General features: G+C 42.8%; 1 protein-coding gene across 1 annotated transcript in view; it reads right to left on the bottom strand.

Moving 5' to 3' along the window:
* mrpl32 (mitochondrial ribosomal protein L32) overlaps positions 1 to 22,569 on the bottom strand; it is a 41,646-nt gene that overhangs the window by 3,920 nt on the left and 15,157 nt on the right. Inside the window, exon 2 of the mRNA XM_033017175.1 lies at positions 455 to 642. Within this exon, the coding sequence (XP_032873066.1) occupies positions 455 to 642 (188 nt within the window). The remainder of the gene's footprint in view (positions 1 to 454; positions 643 to 22,569) is intronic.

Genomic DNA, 22,569 nt, shown 5'->3' with positions numbered 1-22,569 from the left:
TGAGTGCTGACTTTAAAATGCGATATTGTATCATCAAACAGAATGACTCAAACATAAGATGCGCCCTCCATTCTCTAAACTGACCTAACCTCGAAGGTCAGTTCTGGTCTTCATGCAATGATTTCCTGGAATTCATTGCCTAAAAGGACTGTTGAACCCATTTCAATAGGAACTTTGAGAAAGGATATTTACTTGAAAAGGAAAAAATGTACAAGGCCGTGTTTAGAGAGCAGGGCAGTTGGACTGATTGAAAAGCAAAACTTCCTTCCATGCTCTATTGTTCTCTGAACACAAACACTAAAATAAATCACTCACAACAAATATAATTAGGCACGTTGGAGGGTTTCTGTGGGGCTTGGGATGGAGGAGGAAGAAAAGGGGATAAAGTTGCCAGAATAATTCTTGCCTGTTGCTGCAAAAATCGCACTGTTACCCAATTCTTTATTACAAGTACCTTAACTTTTTCTAGTTTTCTGACATCCCTTCTCCTGCAGCGGTTAACCTCTATGGTGCGGCGTTTCTTGGGTGCTGCCATCAGGAAGATGTTGTCTAAGAAGCTAGGGCTGTCAGACTGGTCATTCTCACAGGACTCAGGGTCACATTGGGGGAAGCATGCTGGAGCTTGTAATGCCAATACAGGAGCTGAAAGTGGAGAAATTGGAAAAGTAAACAATTGAAGAACAATAAAAGCTATTTGTTCAACACCAGGGTCAGATAGTAGGAAGACTTGCAGAACAACCTAATAACACTGTTTGTCATTGCAGGACATCTCAAAATGGTCTGGAGCCACTGGTGCATTTGATGTAGGAAAATAAAAGTTATCTTTTGACGAAGAGTTCTGGACTGGAAAAGCTATCTGTTTCTCTTTCCACAAATGCTAACTTATCATCCTTTTCCAGAATTTTCTGTTTTTATTTCAGACTACTTTATTGTTTCTTCTCAGGAAACCTGAGAACCAGACATTTAAATCCCTCCTATAACAAATTCCATCAATCTGGAAAGGAATGCAAGTTAAGAACAACAGTCACAAAACTCTTAAGTCACACACTCAGTAAAATGCAAGACTTGAGAGACAAGTGGTTCTCACACTTCATTGCTAACGTTTCAACATCCACGAGATTGATTCGCTTAAGCAGGTCAGAAATTGGGGAGTGGTAGAAACTGGGTTGGTCTATAATACTAATGAGTGATTGGAGTAGTTGTTCATAAATATAGACTAAAAAATACATATCTAATTATTTTAGCCATTAAGATAATCCTTGCATCCCAGGAATTAGCATAGCGAATCTCTTCCAGAATGCCTGAAATGCTAAAATATCCTATCTTAAATAAGGAGATCAAAACTGCAGCTGTGGTTTCACCAACATCCTGCGCAATTCTTTATTATTACTAAAATCCAATCCCCTTGCAATAAAGACCAAATTGGGTAGCTACCAAAAAGACTCTGGTGCAAATAGTCTCTGGGTGCTCCAGTTTCCTCGAACACTCCAAACACTGAAAAGGACAAAGTACTTTGATTGGCTTCGGTAAAATTGTAAATTGTCCCTAGTGTGTGTAGGATAGTGTTAATGTGCGGGGATCGATGGTCGACGCGGACTCGGTGATCGAAGGACCTGTTTCCGAGCTGTATCTCTAAAAACGTAATAAAAACAAATGGTGGTGTTGCAGAAAGAGGATGATAAAGGTTTGTTAATTGTGAATGGTGTCGATGGAATTAAAGTTGAAAGGGGGGGGGGGACACATGCCAGAGCACGTGAACAATAGTTTGGTGACCGTTCATCAGTGCTGGCTGAAAGGTGCCTTGATCTTATGAATGACTTTGTTGAAAGTTAACAAGCCTAAATGGGATGTAGAATTAAAGCATTTGGAGTATGGTGTTCAGTTTTGGTCATCCTGCTAAAGAATGTCATTAAACTGGTGCAGAGTGCAGAGAAAACCTATGAGGATATTGCCAGGACTCAGGACCTGAGCTACAGGAAGAGATTCGGCATGCTAGGATTTTATTCCTTGGAGCGCTGGAGGCTGAGGGGTTGATCTTATATAACCTGTCTAAGATAATGAGGGCAATTGATACGGTGGATGTACAGTCTTTTATCAAGGGGGGGGGGGGGGGAAATCAAGATCCAGAGTATATAGGTTTCAGGTGAGGTGGAAAAGATTTAATAGATCCTTAACCAGTCTGAAGAAGGGTCTCAACCCAAAGCATCACCCATTCCTTCTCTCCAGAGATGCTACCTGTCCCGATGAGTTACTCCAGCATTTCTTCTGAACCTTCTGAATTTGTATTCAGCAGGGCAGTACTCTGCATATCGCCAACTTGGATGTGTTGTGCATACTAACGTGCTGTTAGTGCCCCCCTAAAACTGTAGTGATTTGACTATATTGTTCTCTAGTTTATTCCATTCCCTTGAGTTTCTAACAAAGAATGCGTTCTTATAAATATCTGTCCTGGCGAATGGGGTTTCTATTTGAATATAATTTCTCTTTCTTGTTCTCCTTTCTGCTGAGTATGTTACGTATCTATCTGCAGTTATGCCCACCATCCCCTGTTGAATCTTGTGCAACATGGCTAGTCTTTTTGTGTCTATCTAAGATTTAATAGGAACCTGAGGGACAACGTCTTTTAATCAGAGGGTGGTGGGTAGATGGAATGAAATGCCATAGGAGGTAGCTGAGGCAGGCACAATAACATTTAAAAGACATATGGACCTGTACAGTACATACTGAATTACCCCTTTAGTTGTGCCCTACCATTGCACTGTCCAGGGAGGCTGTTACAGTAAGAAGGATCTATCTTTGCTCTGAGGAATGGTCAGGAAAAAAGGTATTGGCATAAGATTGCCGATATGATATTGGCTTTATCATGTTTTTGAGGCCTTCGAAGGAGCAGATTTTCATGTTAAAGTGGAAGCTGCTGAAGGCAGGTAAATGAAAAAGAAAATTAATACCAGTGAGCACTGTTGCTTATTTCAACACTGGCCATTTACCTGTACCAGTTTTTATCCTGGTTAAAAATGTGATGTCTGATAAGAAACAGTTTGAAGATAGACACAAAATGCTGTAGTAACTCAGCGGGTCAGGCAGCGAGATAACGACTCAAAACATCACCTATTCCTTTTCTTTAGAGGTGCTGCCTGACCCGCTTATGTACTTCGCATTTTGTGTCTATCTTCGGTGTAAACCAGCACTTGCAGTATCTTCCTAAACATATCGTTTAGTTTATAGTCACATGTCCTGAGGTACAGTGAAAAGCTTTTGTTGCGTGCTAACCAGTCAACGGAAAGACAATACATGATATGAGTACAGGGTGTAATCCGGACTTGTTCTGTGTTAACTGATCGCGGCTGGAGTGGTTTCAGAGCTACTACAATTAACCTGATGTACAATGATGGAGGGAACAGGTGATCACGATGTTGAATCTGAAGGCAAGCGTTTTTAGATTTATGATAGTCATGGCATTATTTCTGCGGGCCTCATTCATTCATACGTGATAAATAATGTTTACCAGAATCTGTGGATCCAGATCCTGGCTTGGATTATTGGCTCAAAGGTTAAAAAAAAAGCATGCAAGAAATATTGAGAAAAGATGTGGGTTTCTTTAAAGAATGTTAGGGATCTGCAAAAATGTTCAATGGCACTCCTGTTTGGAATTTGATGATACCTCAGCACAGAGAAGCTATTGTCGCGTCCCCCCCCCAGGGCCATGGACTTGGTGACTCATTGTTCCCAGTGTAATGAGAAATTCTGAACATTAATGATGACACCATCATAAGCAGAACACCTCAGCAATTAATTTGTTATCCTCCCCTCTTTCAAAATAACATTACCTCATAAAGTGGTGAGCTGGGAATGAGCAGTTTACCTCAGCTTCGTTGGTTTCCAAGTAAATGGAGCTCCAACCATAAAGTGAAAATATTAAACATAAAGGGTTTTTTAAAAAATATGCTATGTCAATCAATTTAAAATGTGATTATCTCTCGTCATCATATTTAACTGACATTTTGAACGGTATATGTATAGGAATAGTTTAAAAGGGATATGGACCAGATGCAGGCAGATGGGACTATTGTAGATGGGGCATGGTTGACACGGCAAGTTGGGCCGAAGGGCCTATTTCTGTGCTGTTTGACTGTGACTCTATCTACACTCTAATGGGGGGGGGGGGGGGGGGGTCTGTTCTTCCTTCTCCCATTTATGTTGTCTGCTGCCAGTTTCCTGAGTCAGTCCGTCCATTCTTCTGTTAACCATTGACTCCAAGTTAAATTTTATATTTGGGCCAAAGGGCCTTTCATCGGAGTATCACTCCATAACGGGATATGGATAAGTGATTACTGTAGGTTCAAGGTGAGAGGAAAAAGATTTGATGAGTATGGGTATTCACCACAGCGGATTGACAGTAGGGAGGAAAGACCTGCAAAATAGTTTATTTAGCACAGTTCATAACCGTAGGCATTCATCACCTATTATTTTATTTTTTTTATTTTATTTATTAGAAGTGAGTACAATGCATTGGTACAAAAACGATGTTAGCATATTACATTCTCTGTACAACTTCCCTTTTGTTTTAAAGAGAGAATTGAGAAAGGAGAGAAGAAAAAGAGGTTGTGAGAAGTGAAGAATAGATTAGTGAGCGTGGGTGAAAAACCAATAAAGAGAAAGTGAAAGAGAAGGAATAAGTGAAGAAGGAAAGCAGGAGGGAGATTATTCCATTGCCACAGTGAGATGTTTTTTAAAAATATTCTAAATCATCTTTCACCCATACCTGAAACTGTTTGTTTGCGTGCAACAAAGGCAAAACAGTTATAATGGGTGACTTCAATCTACATATAGATTGGGTGAATCAAATTGGCAGGGGTGCTGAGGAAGAGGATTTCTTGGAATGTATGCGGGATAGTTATCTAAACCAACATGTAGAGGAACCAACGAGAGAGCAGGCTATTCTAGACTGGGTATTGAGTAATGAGAAAGGGTTAGTTAGCAGACTTGTTGTGCGTGCCCCCTTGGGCAAGAGTGACCATAATATGATTGAGTTCTTCATTAGGATGGAGAGTGACATTGTTAATTCAGAAACAACGGTTCTGAACTTAAAGAAAGGTAACTTTGAGGGTATGAGACGTGAATTGGCCAAGATTGACTGGCAATTAGTTCTAAAAGGGTTGACGGTGGATATGCAATGGAAGGTATTTAAAGACTTCATGGATGAACTACAAAAATTGTTCATCCCAGTTTGGCAAAAGAATAAATCAGGGAAGGTAGTGCATCCGTGGATAACAAGGGAAATCAGGGATGGTATCAAAGCAAAAGATGATGCGTACAAATTAGCCAGGAAAAGCAGCATACCAGAGGACTGGGAGAAATTCAGAGACCAGCAGAGGAGGACAAAGGGCTTAATTAGGAAAGGGAAAATAGATTATGAAAGAAAACTGGCAGGGAACATAAAAACTATGTGAAGAGAAAGAGATTAGTTAAAACAAATGTAGGTCCCTTGCAGTCAGAAACAGGTGAGTTGATCATGGGGAACAAGGATATGGCGGACCAATTGAATAACTACTTTGGTTCCGTCTTCACTAAGGAAGACATAAATAATCTGCCGGAAATAGCAGGGGACCGCGGGTCAAAGGAGATAGAGGAACTGAGTGAAATCCAGGTTAGTCGGGAAGTGGTGTTGGGTAAATTGAATGGATTAAAGGCCGATAAATCACCAGGGCCAGATAGGCTGCATCCCAGAGTACTTAAGGAAGTAGCTCCAGAAATAGTGGATGCATTAGTGATAATTTTTCAAGACTCTTTAGATTCTGGAGTAGTTCCTGAGGATTGGCGGGTAGCAAACGTAACCCCACTTTTTAAGAAGGGAGGGAGAGAGAAAACGGGGAATTACAGACCAGTTAGTCTAACATCGGTAGTGGGGAAACTGCTAGAGTCAGTTATTAAAGATGGGATAGCAGCACATTTGGAAAGTGGTGAAATCATTGGACAAAGTCAGCATGGATTTACGAAAGGTAAATCATGTCTGACGAATCTTATAGAATTTTTCGAGGGTGTAACTAGTAGAGTGGATAGGGGAGAACCAGTGGATGTGTTGTATCTGGACTTTCAGAAGGCTTTCGACAAGGTCCCACATAAGAGATTAGTATACAAACTTAAAGCACACGGTATTGGGGGTTCAGGATTGCTGTGGATAGAGAACTGGCTGACAAACAGGAAGCAAAGAGTAGGAGTAAACGGGTCCTTTTCACAATGGCAGGCAGTGACTAGTGGGGTACCGCAAGGCTCAGTGCTGGGACCCCAGCTATTTACAATTTATATTAATGATCTGGATGAGGGAATTGAAGGCAACATCTCCAAGTTTGCGGATGACACTAAGCTGGGGGGCAGTGTTAGCTGTGACGAGGATGCTAGGAGACTGCAAGGTGACTTGGATAGGCTGGGTGAGTGGGCAAATGTTTGGCAGATGCAGTATAATGTGGATAAATGTGAGGTTATCCACTTTGGTGGTAAAAACAGGAAAGCAGACTATTATCTAAATGGTGGCCGATTAGGAAAAGGGGAGATGCAGCGAGACCTGGGTGTCATGGTACACCAGTCATTGAAAGTAGGCATGCAGGTGCAGCAGGCAGTGAAGAAAGCGAATGGTATGTTAGCTTTCATAGCAAAAGGATTTGAGTATAGGAGCAGGGAGGTTCTACTGCAGTTGTACAGGGTCTTGGTGAGACCACACCTGGAGTATTGCGTAGTTTTGGTCTCCAAATCTGAGGAAGGACATTATAGCCATAGAGGGAGTGCAGAGAAGGTTCACCAGACTGATTCCTGGGATGTCAGGACTTTCATATGAAGAAAGACTGGATAGACTTGGCTTATACTCGCTTGAATTTAGGAGATTGAGAGGGGATCTTATAGAAACGTACAAAATTCTTATGGGGTTGGACAGGCTAGATGCAGGAAGATTGTTCCCGATGTTGGGGAAGTCCAGGACAAGGGGTCACAGCTTAAGGATAAGGGGGAAATCCTTTAGGACCGAGATGAGAAGAAACTTTTTCACACAGAGAGTGTTGAATCTCTGGAACTCTCTGCCACAGAGGGTAGTTGAGGCCAGTTCATTGGCTATATTTAAGAGGGAGTTAGATGTGGCCCTTGTGGCTAAAGGGATCAGGGGGTATGGAGAGAAGGCAGGTACGGGATACTGAGTTGGATGATCAGCCATGATCATATTGAATGGCGGTGCAGGCTCGAAGGGCCGAATGGCCTACTCCTGCACCTATTTTCTATGTATCTATGTATGTTGATTTTCATGATACTATGTCACCACATGAATCCAAAAAATCAATAAATGGGGACCAACTCCTTAAGAATAGGTCTTGTTTGTCTATTAGGAGGAGTCTCATTTCTTCCAAATGTGCTGTGTCCAGCATATTACTGATCCACATTTTAAATGTTGGTATATTAGCATTTTTCCAAAATTTAAGTTTAAGTTTTTTTGCTGTTATTAACCCATAATTGAAAAATGAGTTTTGGTGTGTATTTAATTTGTTCCCATCTCCACTTACTCCAAATATAATCATTTCAGTGTTAGGTTCCATTTTTGTCTTAAATAGCTTTGAGAATATATCAAATATATCACACCAAAATTTATAAAGTTTTGAACAAGATACAAATGAGTGCGTAATATTGGCATTTTGAGAAAGACGTTTATCACAAATGGGAGAAATATTTGGATAAAATGTATTCAACCTAGTTTTGGAATAATATAATCTATGTAATATTTTAAATTGAATTAAGTTATGTCTAGCATTGATCGAACATTTATGTATATGCATCAAATAATTTTCCCATGTTTCTTTTGGGATTTTTATCATTAATTATTTTTCCCAGTCTTCTCTAATTGCCTCTGTTGATGGTAAATCTATATTTAAAATACTGTTATACAAGTATGATATTAATTTTGTTGACTCCGCATTGATATTCATTACTTCTTCCAGTGGGTCTAAAATTATACTTTGGAATCTTGGTATATATTGCTTCATAAAGTCACATACCTGTAGGTATTTAAAATATCGATTGTTATTCAATTTAAATTTTGATTTTAGTTGTTGAAATGATAATAAATTTACCAATCCATACAAATCATAACCGTAGGCATTCATCACCTATTATTGATTGATTGAAAGATGCAGCATGGAAACAGGCCATTCGGGCCATTCTCACCAGCTCTACGTTATCCCAATTTCACATCCACTCCCTGCCCAGGGGCAAGTTACAGAGGCCAATTTACTTACAAATCCACAAGTCTTTGGGATGTGGGATGAAATTAGAGCACCCAGAATAAACCAGAGCTGTCACACGAAGAACATGCAAACTCTGCACAGACAGCACGAGGTCTGCATCATACCCAGGTCTCTGGTGTATGAGACAGCAGCTCTATCAGCTATGCCACTGCTGCCTTGCTTAACTGATCTCTTCACAGTTGTTGCCAGATATGCTGAGAATTCCCAGAATTTTCTGTTTTTATTTCCAATACCTGCCGTTTCTAATGTTTGTTTTTTGAGTATAATTTTGTTATATTTTAGTTTAGAGATACATCATAAAACAGGCCCTTCAGCCAATCAAGTCCATGCCAACCATCGATCACCTGTTCACACTAGTTCTATGTTAGGTAGACAAAAGTGCTGGAGAAACTCAGTGGGTGCAGCAGCATCTATGGAGTGAAGGAAATAGGCAACGTTTCGGGTTTCGGCCCGAAACATTGCCTATTTCCTTTGCTCCAAAGATGCTGCTGCACCCGCTGAGTTTCTCCAGCACTTTTGTCTACCTTCGATTTTCCAGCATCTGCAGTTCCTTCTTAAACACTAGTTCTATGCTACCCCACTTTTGCATCCACTACCTACACACTTAGGGCAATTTGCAAGATGAACAATTGTATGAAAACTTCATTTGGCTATCCTGTACGTTAAAGAAATGGGGAACCAGAAAGCATCTTGTTGAAAGCAGAAACAGAGACTGTAAGGACTCCATCCCCTACTCCCAATTCCTCCGTCTACGCCGCATCTGCTCCCAGGATGAGGTGTTCCACACCAGGGCATCGGAGATGTCCTCATTCTTCAGGGAACGGGGGTTCCCCTCTTCTACTATAGATGAGGCTCTCACCAGGGTCTCTTCTATACCCCGTGACTCTTCTCTCACTCCCCATCCCCCCATTCGTAACAAGGGCAGAGTCCCCCCTTGTCCTCACCTTCCACCCTACCAGCCGTCACCTACAACAAATAATCCTCCGACTTTTTAGCCATCTCCAACGTGATCCCACCACTCGCCACATCTTCCCATCTCCTCCCCTGACTGCTTTCTGCAGAGACCGATCCCTCCGTAACTCGCTGGTCAATTCATCCCTTCCCGCCCGAACTACCCCCTCTCCTTTCCCTTTCACTTTCCCTTGCAAGAAATGCTACACTTGTCGCTTTACCTCCCCTTGACTCCATTCAAGGACCCAAGCAGTCGTTCCAGGTGCGACAGAGGTTCACCTGCACCTCCTCTAACCTCATCTATTGAGTCCACTGCTCTAGATGTCAGCTGCTCTACATCGGTGAGACCAAGCGTAGGCTTGGCGATCGCTTCACCCAACACCTCCGCTCGGTTCACAATAACCAACCTGATCTCCCGGTGGCTCAGCACTTCAACTCTCCCCGCCATTCCGAATCCGACTTTTCTGTCCTGGGTCTTCTCCATGGCCAGAGTGAGGACCACCGTAAATTGGAGGAGCAGCACCTCATATTTCACTTGGGCAGTCTGCACCCCAGCGATATGAACATTGATTTCTCTAATTTCAGATAGTCCCTACTTTCCCCTCCCCTTCTCAGCTCTCCCTAAGCCGACTGGCCCCATCTCTTCCTTTCTTCTTCACGCCCCCCCCCCCCCACCCTCACATCAGTCTGAAGAAGGGTTTCGACCCGAAACGTTGCCTATTTCCTCCGCTCCATAGATGCTGCCGCACCCGCTGAATTTCTCCAGCAGTTTTGTCTACTGTAATTATAAATCCTGCTAAAGACTGAAAAAATACCAAGTTTCTACAAGTTTTTGAATTAAACAACATAATGCAGCAAAATGAGAATCAACTTTAGGGTGCAACGTAACCACAATTGCACAAGAATCAGGCTGCAACAAACATCAGCATTAAAGTCTACAGGAGACCTTTGGGAACTCAAATGCTGCAGCACTCGTTGCTGCTGCTGGAGACGCTCCTGGCCTTAAAATAGCTCACTGACGACCTCTTGTGACAATATGCAGGAAAAGCACATCCACTGCAAATGTCTGAGCAATACAACGCAAAATACACACACAATACACACAATACAATTTATTTGTCACTTGAACCTCATAGAGGCTCAAATGAAATGTTGTTTCTGCAGTCATACACACAAGAAAAAAAGACCCAAGACACAACACAATTTACACAGACATCCATCACAGCGCATCTCCTCCTCGCTGTGATGGAAGGCAAAAAAACTTAGCTCTCCCTTGCACTCCCCATTCCCCTCCCGATATCAGAGTCAAAGCCCCCGGTGGGCGATGGCAATTGTCCCGCGGCCATTAACGCCGTGCCGGGTGATGCAAGGCCCTACTCCGGGTCTTGTTGTTGGAGCCCCCGGCGGGCGCTAGCAAAGTCCCGCAGCCGTTGAAGCCACGCCGGGCGGTGATGTAAGGCCCCGCTCTAGGCACTTCTCGACCCCGCGACTCGGGCGGGTGAAGTCGCCGCTGCGGAAGCCCCGAAAAGCGGTCTCCCAGCAGGGACCCGCGGGCTCCCGGTGTCACTGTCCACCGGACCTGTGGTAAGCCTCCGAATCCCTGGGGTCGGGTCGCAGCAGCGCGCCACCACCACTCCACCCGCTCCGAACTCGGCCAGCTCTACGATGGTGAGTAGGTCCGCAGCTCCGCGACTGGAGCCCTAGGTCGTTCCTGCTGGAGGCCGTTCTACGTTGCAGCCCCAATGACAACGGAGACCCGACAAGGAAAAGGTCGGGTTCTCCGTGCAGGGGAAAGATTTTAAAAGTTTCCCCCCCGCCCCCCCCCCCTACTACACACACACACACACACACATACCCCATCAAAAAAAATAAAAACTACATTAAAACGGGACAAAAAATAACAAAAAGACAGACGGACTGCAGAGGCCGCTGCGACGTGAGTCGCGCTGCCCACCGGAAATACATCACTCCCAACAAACTACCCTCCTAAATGTAACAGTGAAAATATCTCCCCAAAATATTTTTTTCTTTAAATAGTGGAACTACAGAAACCACAATGGAAATTTCATAGAGACAAAGGCATACTAGGAAGACATAAATAAATCACTAAGGAAGACATAAATAATTTGCCGGAAATAGCAGGGGACCGCGGGTCAAAGGAGTTGGAGGAATTGAGTGAAATCCAGGTTAGCCGGGAAGTGGTGTTGGGTAAATTAAATGGATTAAAGGCCGATAAATCCCCAGGGCCAGATAGGCTGCATCCCAGAGTACTTAAGGAAGTAGCTCCAGAAATAGTGGATGCATTAGTAATAATCTTTCAAAACTCTTTAGATTCTGGAGTAGTTCCTGAGGATTGGCGGGTAGCAAACGTAACCCCACTTTTTAAGAAGGGAGGGAGAGAGAAAACGGGGAATTACAGACCAGTTAGTCTAACATCGGTAGTGGGGAAACTGCTAGAGTCAGTTATTAAAGATGGGATAGCAGCACATTTGGAAAGTGGTGAAATCATTGGACAAAGTCAGCATGGATTTACAAAAGGTAAATCATGTCTGACGAATCTTATAGAATTTTTCGAGGATGTAACTAGTAGCGTGGATAGGGGAGAACCAGTGGATGTGGTGTATCTGGACTTCCAGAAGGCTTTCGACAAGGTCCCACATAAGAGATTAGTTTACAAACTTAAAGCACACGGCATTGGGGGTTCAGTATTGATGTGGATAGAGAACTGGCTGGCAAACAGGAAGCAAAGAGTAGGAGTAAACGGGTCCTTTTCACAATGGCAGGCAGTGACTAGTGGGATACCGCAAGGCTCAGTGCTGGGACCCCAGCTATTTACAATTTATATTAATGATCTGGATGAGGGAATTGAAGGCAATATCTCCAAGTTTGCGGATGACACTAAGCTGGGGGGCAGTGTTAGCTGTGAGGAGGATGCTAGGATACTGCAAGGTGACTTGGATAGGCTGGGTGAGTAGGCAAATGTTTGGCAGATGCAGTATAATGTGGATAAATGTGAGGTTATCCATTTTGGTGGCAAAAACGGGAAAGCAGACTATTATCTAAATGGTGGCCGACTAGGAAAAGGGGAGATGCAGCGAGACCTGGGTGTCATGGTACACCAGTCATTGAAAGCGGGCATGCAGGTGCAGCAGGCAGTGAAGAAAGCGAATGGTATGTTAGCTTTCATAGCAAAAGGATTTGAGTATAGGAGCAGGGAGGTTCTACTGCAGTTGTACAGGGTCTTGGTGAGACCACACCTGGAGTATTGCGTACAGTTTTGGTCTCCAAATCTGAGGAAGGACATTATTGCCATAGAGGGAGTGCAGAGAAGGTTCACCAGACTGATTCCTGGGATGTCAGGACTGTCTTATGAAGAAAGACTGGATAGACTTGGTTTATACTCTCTAGAATTTAGGAGATTGAGAGGGGATCTTATAGAAACTTACAAAATTCTTAAGGGGTTGGACAGGCTAGATGCAGGAAGATTGCTCCCGATGTTGGGGAAGTCCAGGACAAGGGGTCACAGCTTAAGGATAAGGAGGAAATCCTTTAAAACCGAGATGAGAAGAACTTTTTTCACACAGAGAGTGGTGAATCTCTGGAACTCCCTGCCACAGAGGGTAGTCGAGGCCAGTTCATTGGCTATATTTAAGAGGGAGTTAGATGTGGCCCTTGTGGCTAAGGGGATCAGAGGGTATGGAGAGAAGGCAGGTACGGGATACTGAGTTGGATGATCAGCCATGATCATATTGAATGGCGGTGCAGGCTCGAAGGGCCGAATGGCCTACTCCTGCACCTAATTTCTATGTTTCTATGTTTCTATACAGCATAGAAACACAAGTACAACTTGCCCATGCCAACCAAGATGCCCCATCTACACTAGTCCCACCTGCCCACATTTGGCCCATATCCCTCTAAACCTTTCCTATCCATGTACCTGTCTAAATGTCTTAAAATTTTGTAACAGTACCTGCCTCAACTACCTTCTCTAGCAGCTCGTTGCAGATACCTCTCCTCTGTGAGATAAAGTCGCCCCTCAGGTTCCCCTTTCACCTTAAACCTATATCATCAGGTTCTTGATTCCGTACTCTGGATAAAAGTTACCCCTCAGATTCCTATTAAATCTTTTCCCCTTCGCCTTAAACCTATGTCCTCTGGTCTTCGATTCACCTACTCTGGGCAAGAGACTGTGTGCATCTACCCTATCTCTTCTCCTCATAATCCTATACACCTCTGTAAGATCACCCCTCATCCTCCTTATTTTCCTTGGATAACCTGATAATGCAGTAATTGGATGTCATGGTTACTATGTGGCTTTCACTCTTCTCCCAAGTGGTTTTGGCCACAAAGTGCAGCAAATCTCCTTCAGTGTCCTGATCAATATTTTTTCTTCAACCAAAGTCACTAAATAAATCTTATCACTTTGCTGAATGCTGGAGCTTACTGTGCAGAAATTTGCAGTTGTCCTATTTCTGTCTGGAAAATAATTAATTGGCTGCAGAGCATGTTCAATGTACCAAAGCTGTGTCAGACACTTTATAATTGCAAACATTTTTCGTCCCTAGTAAAATAGCAGCACATTAGTACAGGATTTTTTCATTTTTAATACAGTAAAGCCTCGTTTTAACGCATCAGTTTATAAATCCCTACGGAATTTGGATGTAAGGACTACCTATCTATCGGTAGTAAAGAAAGCAAACTCCATGCTAGCATTTCTTTCAAGAGGGCTTGCATACGAAAACAGGGTGTAATGTTGAGGCTCTATAAGACGCTGGTAAGGCCGCATTTGGAATATTGTGAGCAATTTTGGGCACCATATCTGAGGAAGGATGTGCTGGCTCTGGAGAGGGTCCAGAGGAGGTTTACAAGAATGATCCCAGGAAAGAGTAGGTTAACCTATGATGAGCGTTTGTCGGCACTGGGCCTGTACTCGCTGGAGTTTAGAAGAATGAGGGGGGGGGGGACCTTATTCTTCTTGCGTATGGTGTGCACAGCCTAACGTTGTAGGGCAACTTGTTCTATTTGATCTTATTTGATTGTGCATGACAGGTTGATTGCATTCTTTGAAACAGGGCGGACCACGTGAGGGTTGCAATCTCCCACCCCACGGGGGACCTAATTGAAACATACAGAATAGTGAAAGGCTTGGATAGAGTGGATGTGGAGAAGATGATTCCACTAGTGGGAGAGTCTAGGACTAGAGGTTATAGCCTCAGAATTAAAGAACGTTCTTTCAGGAGGAGATGGGGAGAAATTTCTTTAGTCGGAGGGTGGTGAATCTGGGGAATTCTTTGGCACAGACGGCTGTAGAGGCCAAGTCAGTGGATATTTGTAAGGCAGAGATAGATAGATTCTTGATTAGCACAGGTGTCAGAGGATATGGGGAGAAGGCAGGAGAATGGAGTTAGGAGGGAGATAGATCAGCCATGATTGAATGGCGGAGTAGACGTAATGGGCGAATGGCCTAATTCTACTCATTCTTATGACCAGTTGTTGCCACCCCTGGCTCGCACTGTCTCCTCACCATTTCGAGCCCTGGCTTCCGGCACAACCACCCACTCGCAAGGTGCACCTGCAACCCCTGAGAGTCATAGTCATACAGTGCAGAAACAGGGCCTTTGTGTCAACTTGCCCACACCAGCCACCATGTCCCAACTACACTCATCCCACCTGCCTGTGTTTGGCCCATATCCCTCCAAACCTGTGCTATCCATGTACCTGTCTGACACAATCTTCACCCACCACACAGTGCAGTGACATAGCTGTTGTTATGACTCACGTTGTATCCCAAGGACAGCGCTTTCTTTGATCCGCCTCCAACGACAGGACGCAATCAGTCACTGTGAGCCTCTCTCCCCTTCTCATCAACTGTTGCTTCTTGATGACGGCATTAGTTATGCCTGCTCCCCACTCTACTCCGCTGCTCGCCCCTTCACGTCGTTCTGTCCACTCGGCTTCTTCCCTCTCCTCCACCTCCTACTCCCCTGACATACTCCACCTTGCAAGAGTCTGCAGGTGAGAGGGGATGGAGCCCCACGGTGACGAAGCACATCTTGTCCTTGACAGTGAAGAAAGCGCTGTCCCCAGGGACTACAATGTGAGTCGCAACATCAGCTGCGTGAACCGGTGAAGGAGGGATCGCTGGTGCAGACCAGCGGCATCCAGTTTAAAGCGGAAAGACACAAAGTGCTGGCAGACTAAATCATATAACCATATAACAATTACAGCACGGAAACAGGCCCTCTCGGCCCTTCTAGTCCGTGCCGAACACTTATTCTCCCCTAGTCCCATCTACCTGCACTCAGACCATAACCCTCCATTCCTTTCCCGTCCATATAACTATCCAATTTATTTTTAAATGATAAAATCGAACCTGCCTCCACCACCTTCACTGGAAGCTCATTCCACACAGCTACCACTCTCTGAGTAAAGAAGTTCCCCCTCATGTTACCCCTAAACTTCTGTCCCTTAATTCTCAAGTCATGTCCTCTTGTTTGGAGCTTCCCTACTCTCAGTGGGAAAAGCTTATCCACGTCAACTCTGTCTATCCCTCTCATCATTTTAAAGACCTCTATCAAGTCCCCCCTTAACCTTCTGCGCTCCAAAGAATAAAGACCTAACTTGTTCAACCTTTCTCTGTAACTTCGTTGCTGAAACCCAGGCAACATTCTAGTAAATCGCCTCTGTACTCTCTCTATTTTGTTGACATCCTTCCTATAATTAGGCGACCAAAATTGTACACCATACTCCAGAATTGGCCTCACCAATGCCTTGTACAATTTTAACATTACATCCCAACTTCTATACTCAATGCTCTGATTTATAAAGGCCAGCACACCAAAAGCTTTCTTTACCACTCTATCTACATGAGATTCCACCTTCAGGGAACTGTGCACAGTTATTCCTAGATCCCTCTGTTCAACTGCATTCCTCAATTCACTACCATTTACCATGTACGTCCTATTTTGATTTGAATCAATTTGAAGAAGGTCGGGACATCATCTAACCATGTTCTCAAAACATGCTGCCTGCCCCGCTGAGCTACTCCAGCACCTTGTGTCGCTTTTGTGTATTAACCTTCATCTGTAGTTCTTTGTTTCAACTACATACAATGGTAAAACCTTACTCGGTTATAACGGCCAATTGGCAATAACAGACACCAGTCCCGTCCTGCCCCCCCCCCCCTGGTCTGTTATAATGAGGGTTTACTGTATTTAATTTCTGGATTGGATAATAATTCCATAACAGCAGACAGCTTAAAAAATTCAGCCAGCTCATTATTTATGATAATAACCTTTTGTTCTACTCTTCTGAGATCAAATGGATCAAAGGTTCTGAAATGTTATAAAGACTAAAAAATCAGAAAAGTAGTAGGAAAAGAAAGGAACGAGAAAGTTGGACTTTTTGACAAAATCAAGCATACAGGATGTGTGCTTCAGAAATGTAGCAGATCAAGACAAATTCTTGCCAATTTAAATATTGTAGCCTTGCTAATTGGGACTTGATGGATCTTTGTGAATGTACCTCAGTGATTGGTGATTTCGTAGTTGCAGTCATGAGGAGTGGGGTGGTGAGAAAGTGGAAAAGGAACGAAAATGAGTTAGCAACATGAGCAAAGCTGTCCATGAACAGTTCAATAACACAAGACACCCTCACACCCAAATCACAACTATTATGCCGTATTTTAACAGCCAATTTGTGTGAAGCATGTTAGTGCTTTGATATATTAAATGGGTGTGATATGAATACAAAAAATGTTATTAAGTGTTGTCCCTGAATCATCTGGTGCTGTTCTTGCTCAAGGGTTATTATTGAGGATGACAGGCCTGCACTTGAGCATAAAGCAAGGGTCAGTAACATTAGGACACGTACACTGAGAGAAGTGATACATTTTGCACAGAGACATTAAACAGAGGCCCGTTGACTGTTCGAGTGGTTCTAAAAGATTTCATGTCACTGTTTCAGGCAATCATTTAATGCTCAACTCCCATTGGCAAAAAGCACATTAGCCAGTCAATAGACAATAGACAATAGGTGCAGGAGTAGGCCATTCGGCCCTTCAAGCCAGCACCACCATTCAATGTGATCATGGCTGATCATCCACAATCAGTACCCGTTCCTGCCTTCTCCCCATATCTCTCAGAGTTGTGAAACTTTGCTGGGCTTCAATGATTATCTATCAATAGTCAAGCATTTTGGGCACAATGAGGATTCTAATAGTGCATTCATTATACATGTAAGCCTTTAATACATTTTTTGCAGCATTACTAATAAATGAGGAAGCTGGAAGTACAAAAAGTAGCAAAGAAAGAGGAATGTTTCAGTCGCAAACAACTGAACGAGAATTACAGTTCACAAGTGGAAATACAATGGCAATGGACTCAAACAATTGCCCTACATAATGTTTGGGACAAAGGTCCATCATTATTTATTTGCCTCTCTTCTCCACAATTTGAGATTTGTAATAGAAAACATGTGTTTCAAGTGCACATTGTTAGATTTTAATAAAATCCATTTTTATACATTTTCGTTTCATCATATAGAAATTACAGCGAGTGTTTATACATAGTCCTCCCATTTCAGGGCACATACTGTTTGGGACACATGGCTTCACAGGTGTAAGTAATTGCTCAGGTGTGTTTAATTGCCTCCTTACTGCAGGTATAAGAGAGCTCTCTGCACCTAGTCTTTCCATCAGAAACATGCTAATAGGGTGCAACACGTGAGGCTCAACTTGAAAAGGCAATGAAAATGAACAAGATTGACAAAAACCAAAATAATCAAAGTAGTGAGAGTGGGAGAACGGAGGACGGCAGGGTGTAAAGGGGTTATCTATGGAATCCCTCTCAAAGTAAATATGAGTGAACTGGTTCAGGAACTCAGGAAGAGATGTGAATTAATTATGAGTGCCAAAAGAATGACCAAAGGAGCAAAGAAAGAGGAAACTGAGTCAGTCCTGGTCGAATTCAAGACAGAATCCCTTACAAAGTGGTCCATTTTGGATTCATACGATATAGTGTAAGAGAGTACATACCCAAACCAATGAGGTGCTTCAAATGTCAGAAATTTGGGCATATAGCTAAAATGTGCAAGGGGGAGAGGAAATGCGCAAGGTGTAGTGGGAGACCATGAATATGGTCAGTGTGGAGAGGGAGTCAGACCAAAGTGCTGTAATTGTGGAGGAGAGCATAGTGTGGCTTACTGGGGCTGTGAGGTGATGAAACGTGAAGCTGAAGTACAAAACATAAGAGTGAAGGAAAAGGTCTCCTATGCAGAGGCAGCAAAGAGGGCTGGCCCTACAAAACAGATGAATGAAAGAAGGATCAGGAGGGAGCAAGATGTGGGCATAATGGAGACAATAAAAGAAAAAGAAAAGAGAATATGGAAAGAAAAGATAAACCTGGTTATATTTATAACAGGAGTAATAAATGTGACAGCAGAAGTAAAATCCAAAACAGAAAGGATCCAAATCATTGTAAAGGCTGCAGTCCACCACTTGGGCATGGCTAGGATTGAAGTGGGAGGAATACATGATGGTCCAGTATCCAGGCGAGCCAAGAGTCAACATGTGTGGGTTAATAATATTAATGTTACTCCTACAATGGAATGCAAGAAGCTTGTTAGCCAATGGGCAAGACTTTAAGCAATTCATAGACAGTAGGAAGGAAAAACCAGATGTCGTATGTATCCAGGAAACCTGGTTGAAACCAAGTTTAGATTTTGTTCTATATGATTATGTTGCAGTGAGATGTATAGGGGAAATGGGGGAGGAGGGGGTTGCGCCACTTTCATTAAAAAAGGGATACCATACAGGGTATTAGGAATTGGGGCAGGAACAGGAATATGTGGTAATAGAAGTATGGTCTGAGAGGAGGAAAATAGTGGCAATAAATTACTATAATCCATGTAAGCGATTAGAGGTCAGTAAGTTACAGGAAGTAGAAGGCCAGAGCAAATCTAATGTTATTTGGTGTGGGGACTTTAACGCCATAATACATTATGGGGCAGTGGAAAGTCAGATAATCATGGGCAGGTAATTGAGGAATTATTAAATTATGGTAATTCTAGTGTGTCTAAATGATGGAAAGAAGACCAGGGTAGATGTTAGGACAGGGAAGGAGTCTGTGTTGGACCTTACACTTGTTTCTAATAGGATTGCTGCTAAGTGTGACTGGGAAGTATATGAAAAGGGTACCATAGGAAGTGATCATCATCTGTGCTATGCAAAATAATGTTACTTTAATTATGATTAAAGAAAACAGAAGTGGACGGTGGGTTTTTGAAAGGCTAATTGGGAGAAATTTAAGGAAGAAAGTGATAGCTATGTAAACTGATACAAGAAGAGACAGATATAGAAAGCTTTGAGAATAAATTGTAAGAAGGTATCAAAAGAGCAGCATTAGTTTCCATACCTAAAAGTAAAGGAAGATCAAAAAGGAAAGCTGTGCCGTGGTGGGACAATAAGTGTAAAGAGGTGGTGGTGAATAGAAACAGAGCATTCAGATTATTAAAAAGAACTCATAACTACCAACACATGATTAATTACAAACAGGCTCAGGCAATTGTAAGGGGACTATAAGACAAACAAAAAGAGCATATTGGAGGAAGTATTGTGATTCAATTGGAAGCACAACACAGGTAGGGGAGATATGGGGGATGATTAAAAAATGGAAGGTGATAAAAGGGAGTGGAGTTATCCTATCCTAACAAATGAGATCAAACTGTAGTCTCAAATAAAGACAAAGCAGAACTAATGGTTAATACTTTTAGTAGGGTTCACAGCTCCCACAACTTATCAGATGAAGGAAGAAGAGGTAGGGAAATGACAAGAGAGGGAAATGTTGAGGCCTTACAAGGAAAGGTATCACAGAGGACAAGTACAATATTCCATTTAATTTGGGGGAGCTAAAGAGAGCTCTGGCCAAGTTAAGAACTCAGCCCCAGGGAAGGATGATATTTTTACATATGATAAAGCATCTAAGTGAGGAGGGACTCCAAAAGATACTTGCACTATATAACAAGGTGTGGGAAGAAGGGCGAATACCGGAGAGGTGGAAGGAAGCAATCATTGTGCCTATTAGAAAACCAAGGAAAGATGCAAGTAATCCAGTAAATTATAGACTATACCTTTAACAGCACACATGTGTAAACTGATGGAAAGACTGGTCAATGAAAGATTAATGCATCTAATGGAAGAAAAAGGTTAGTGGCTAATTATCAGAGTGCTTTAGAAAGGGAGAGGTACTAATGATCCAGTTCTGTGCTTGGAAGATGATAAGGAAAGCACAAGTCAAAAAGAATCTGTAGTTGCCATATTTTTTGATGTAGAGAAGCTTACAATATGTTGTGGAGAGAAGGTCTTCTAATAAAGCTGCATTAATGGGAGTAGGAGGAAATATTTTTAACTGGATAATGGATTTTCTCAACGGTAGAAGTATCCAAGTTAAAATAGGGTCAGACATCTCTAGTAAATGTGTAGTCGAGAATGGAACTCCCCAGGGAAGTGCGATAAGCCCGATCCTATTCTCAGTCATGATCAATGATATATTTGCAAACATTCAACCAGAGTTGGGCGATCGCTCTTGCAGATGATGGCAGCCTATGGAGAAGGGGAGGATATAGATTTTATCGTGGGAAAAGTACAGAAAGGGATAACCCAGGTGGAAGAGTGGGGAGGGAAATGGGTTTTTAAATTCTCTATAGAGAAGACAAAGACAATGGTTTTCACAAGGAAGAAAATTAAGAGGATGTCCAGTTAAAACTATACGGCAACAATGGAAAGAGTTAAAGATTTCCGCTTCCTGGGGGTTCATTTGACTCCAGATTACACATGGAGGGTCCACATTACAAAAGTAATTGAAAAACGCAAAAAAGCCATCAATGTAATGAGATGCTTGGCAGGTTAGAGTGGGGAGCAGATGTATTATCTCTTAAACGTATTTATGTATCACTGATCAGATCCAGACTAGAGTATGGCAGTATAGCTTATGGGTCAGCATCTAAGTCATGTTGTCCGAGTTGGACAAATTCCAAGCGGAAGCTCTAAGAATCTGTATCGGAGGTGTGCGGACGTCACCTGTATGTGCACTACAGGTGGAACTGGGGAGATTGCCGTTGAGACTGCGCCGCAGACAACTAATGGCTAATTACTGGCTAAGCCTTAAGGGTCATGGAGAACCACCCAACAAAACAGGTAGTACAGGAGTGCTGGGAGAGAGGGGTGGCTCAGTCTGGAAGCTTCGGCTGGGTTGGAGGATTGTGGCAGGGACATGGGAGTAGAGGACAAAGAGTTCTGCCCTGCATTGTGGCCATCTGTGCCAATATGTTACTGAACATCCAAAAGTTGATCTGGAGATATGGGAGGCAAAAAGGAGGAACAAAAATTCAGACCTAAAGACAGAATATCATAGCCATATAGATATTAGATACAGGGAACACCTCTTAATTTTCACAGATGGATCAAGGATCCAGTAGCTGAAACAACAGGGGCGGCTGTGGTAGTCCGGGGATGAATGTTGAGCTTTACAAAAGAACAAACAACTATTTGACAGTATATACAGTGGAACTGTACGCTATTTTGATGGTAGTTCGGTGGATGGAACAGGTGCAACCATGTAAAGTAGTAATATGTAGCGACTCATTATCTGCAATCCAGAGCATGTCTGGCGCATCCCATAGGCGGCCTGACTTAGTTTATGAAATCCTGCTACTATTAAGCCAAGTGACAAGGAGGGGGCAGTGACGTGACGTTGTTGTGGGGTCCCAGCACACATTAGTGTTGCTAGGGAATGAAAAGATGGATAAATTGGCAAAGGAGGGCTGTAAAAAAAAGAAACCTAGAGATAAACTTACAACTATCCAAATCTGAAGGAAAACACATTGTGTGGAAGAAAATAAATCAGGAATGGCAACAATACTGGGAACAGGAGACAAAGGGGAGACACCTCTATTCGCTACAAAACAGAGTGGGCATTACAGCAAGAAGAGGGGGGAACAGGGAGGGAACAGGTAGTATTAACAAGATTGAGGATAGGACACACTCACCTGAACAGCACATTAAAAATATTGGGAAAACACCCTACTGGGCTGTGTGAGGAATGCCATCAACCAGAAACAGTTCAGCATGCCCTAGTTGCATGTAGGAGATATGAGACAGAAAGAGGATTTATGATCATTGAAATGAGGAAAATTGGATTGACAGAAATATCAGTAAAGAACATTCTAGAGTGTGGAGGGAAAGGAAAAGGAATAAAGTGTTGTTTGATTTCTTGAGGGCTCTGGGCTTATAAAAAGGATCTAATATAAAGACATGAGTACTGTGGAATGAATCCAGAGG

The sequence above is a fragment of the Amblyraja radiata genome, chromosome 2, assembly GCF_010909765.2.
Source record: "Amblyraja radiata isolate CabotCenter1 chromosome 2, sAmbRad1.1.pri, whole genome shotgun sequence".
NCBI classification, from domain to species: domain Eukaryota; kingdom Metazoa; phylum Chordata; class Chondrichthyes; order Rajiformes; family Rajidae; genus Amblyraja; species Amblyraja radiata.
The sequence above is the reverse complement of the archived record's forward strand: the minus strand, read 5'-3'. Positions and strand labels throughout refer to the sequence as shown.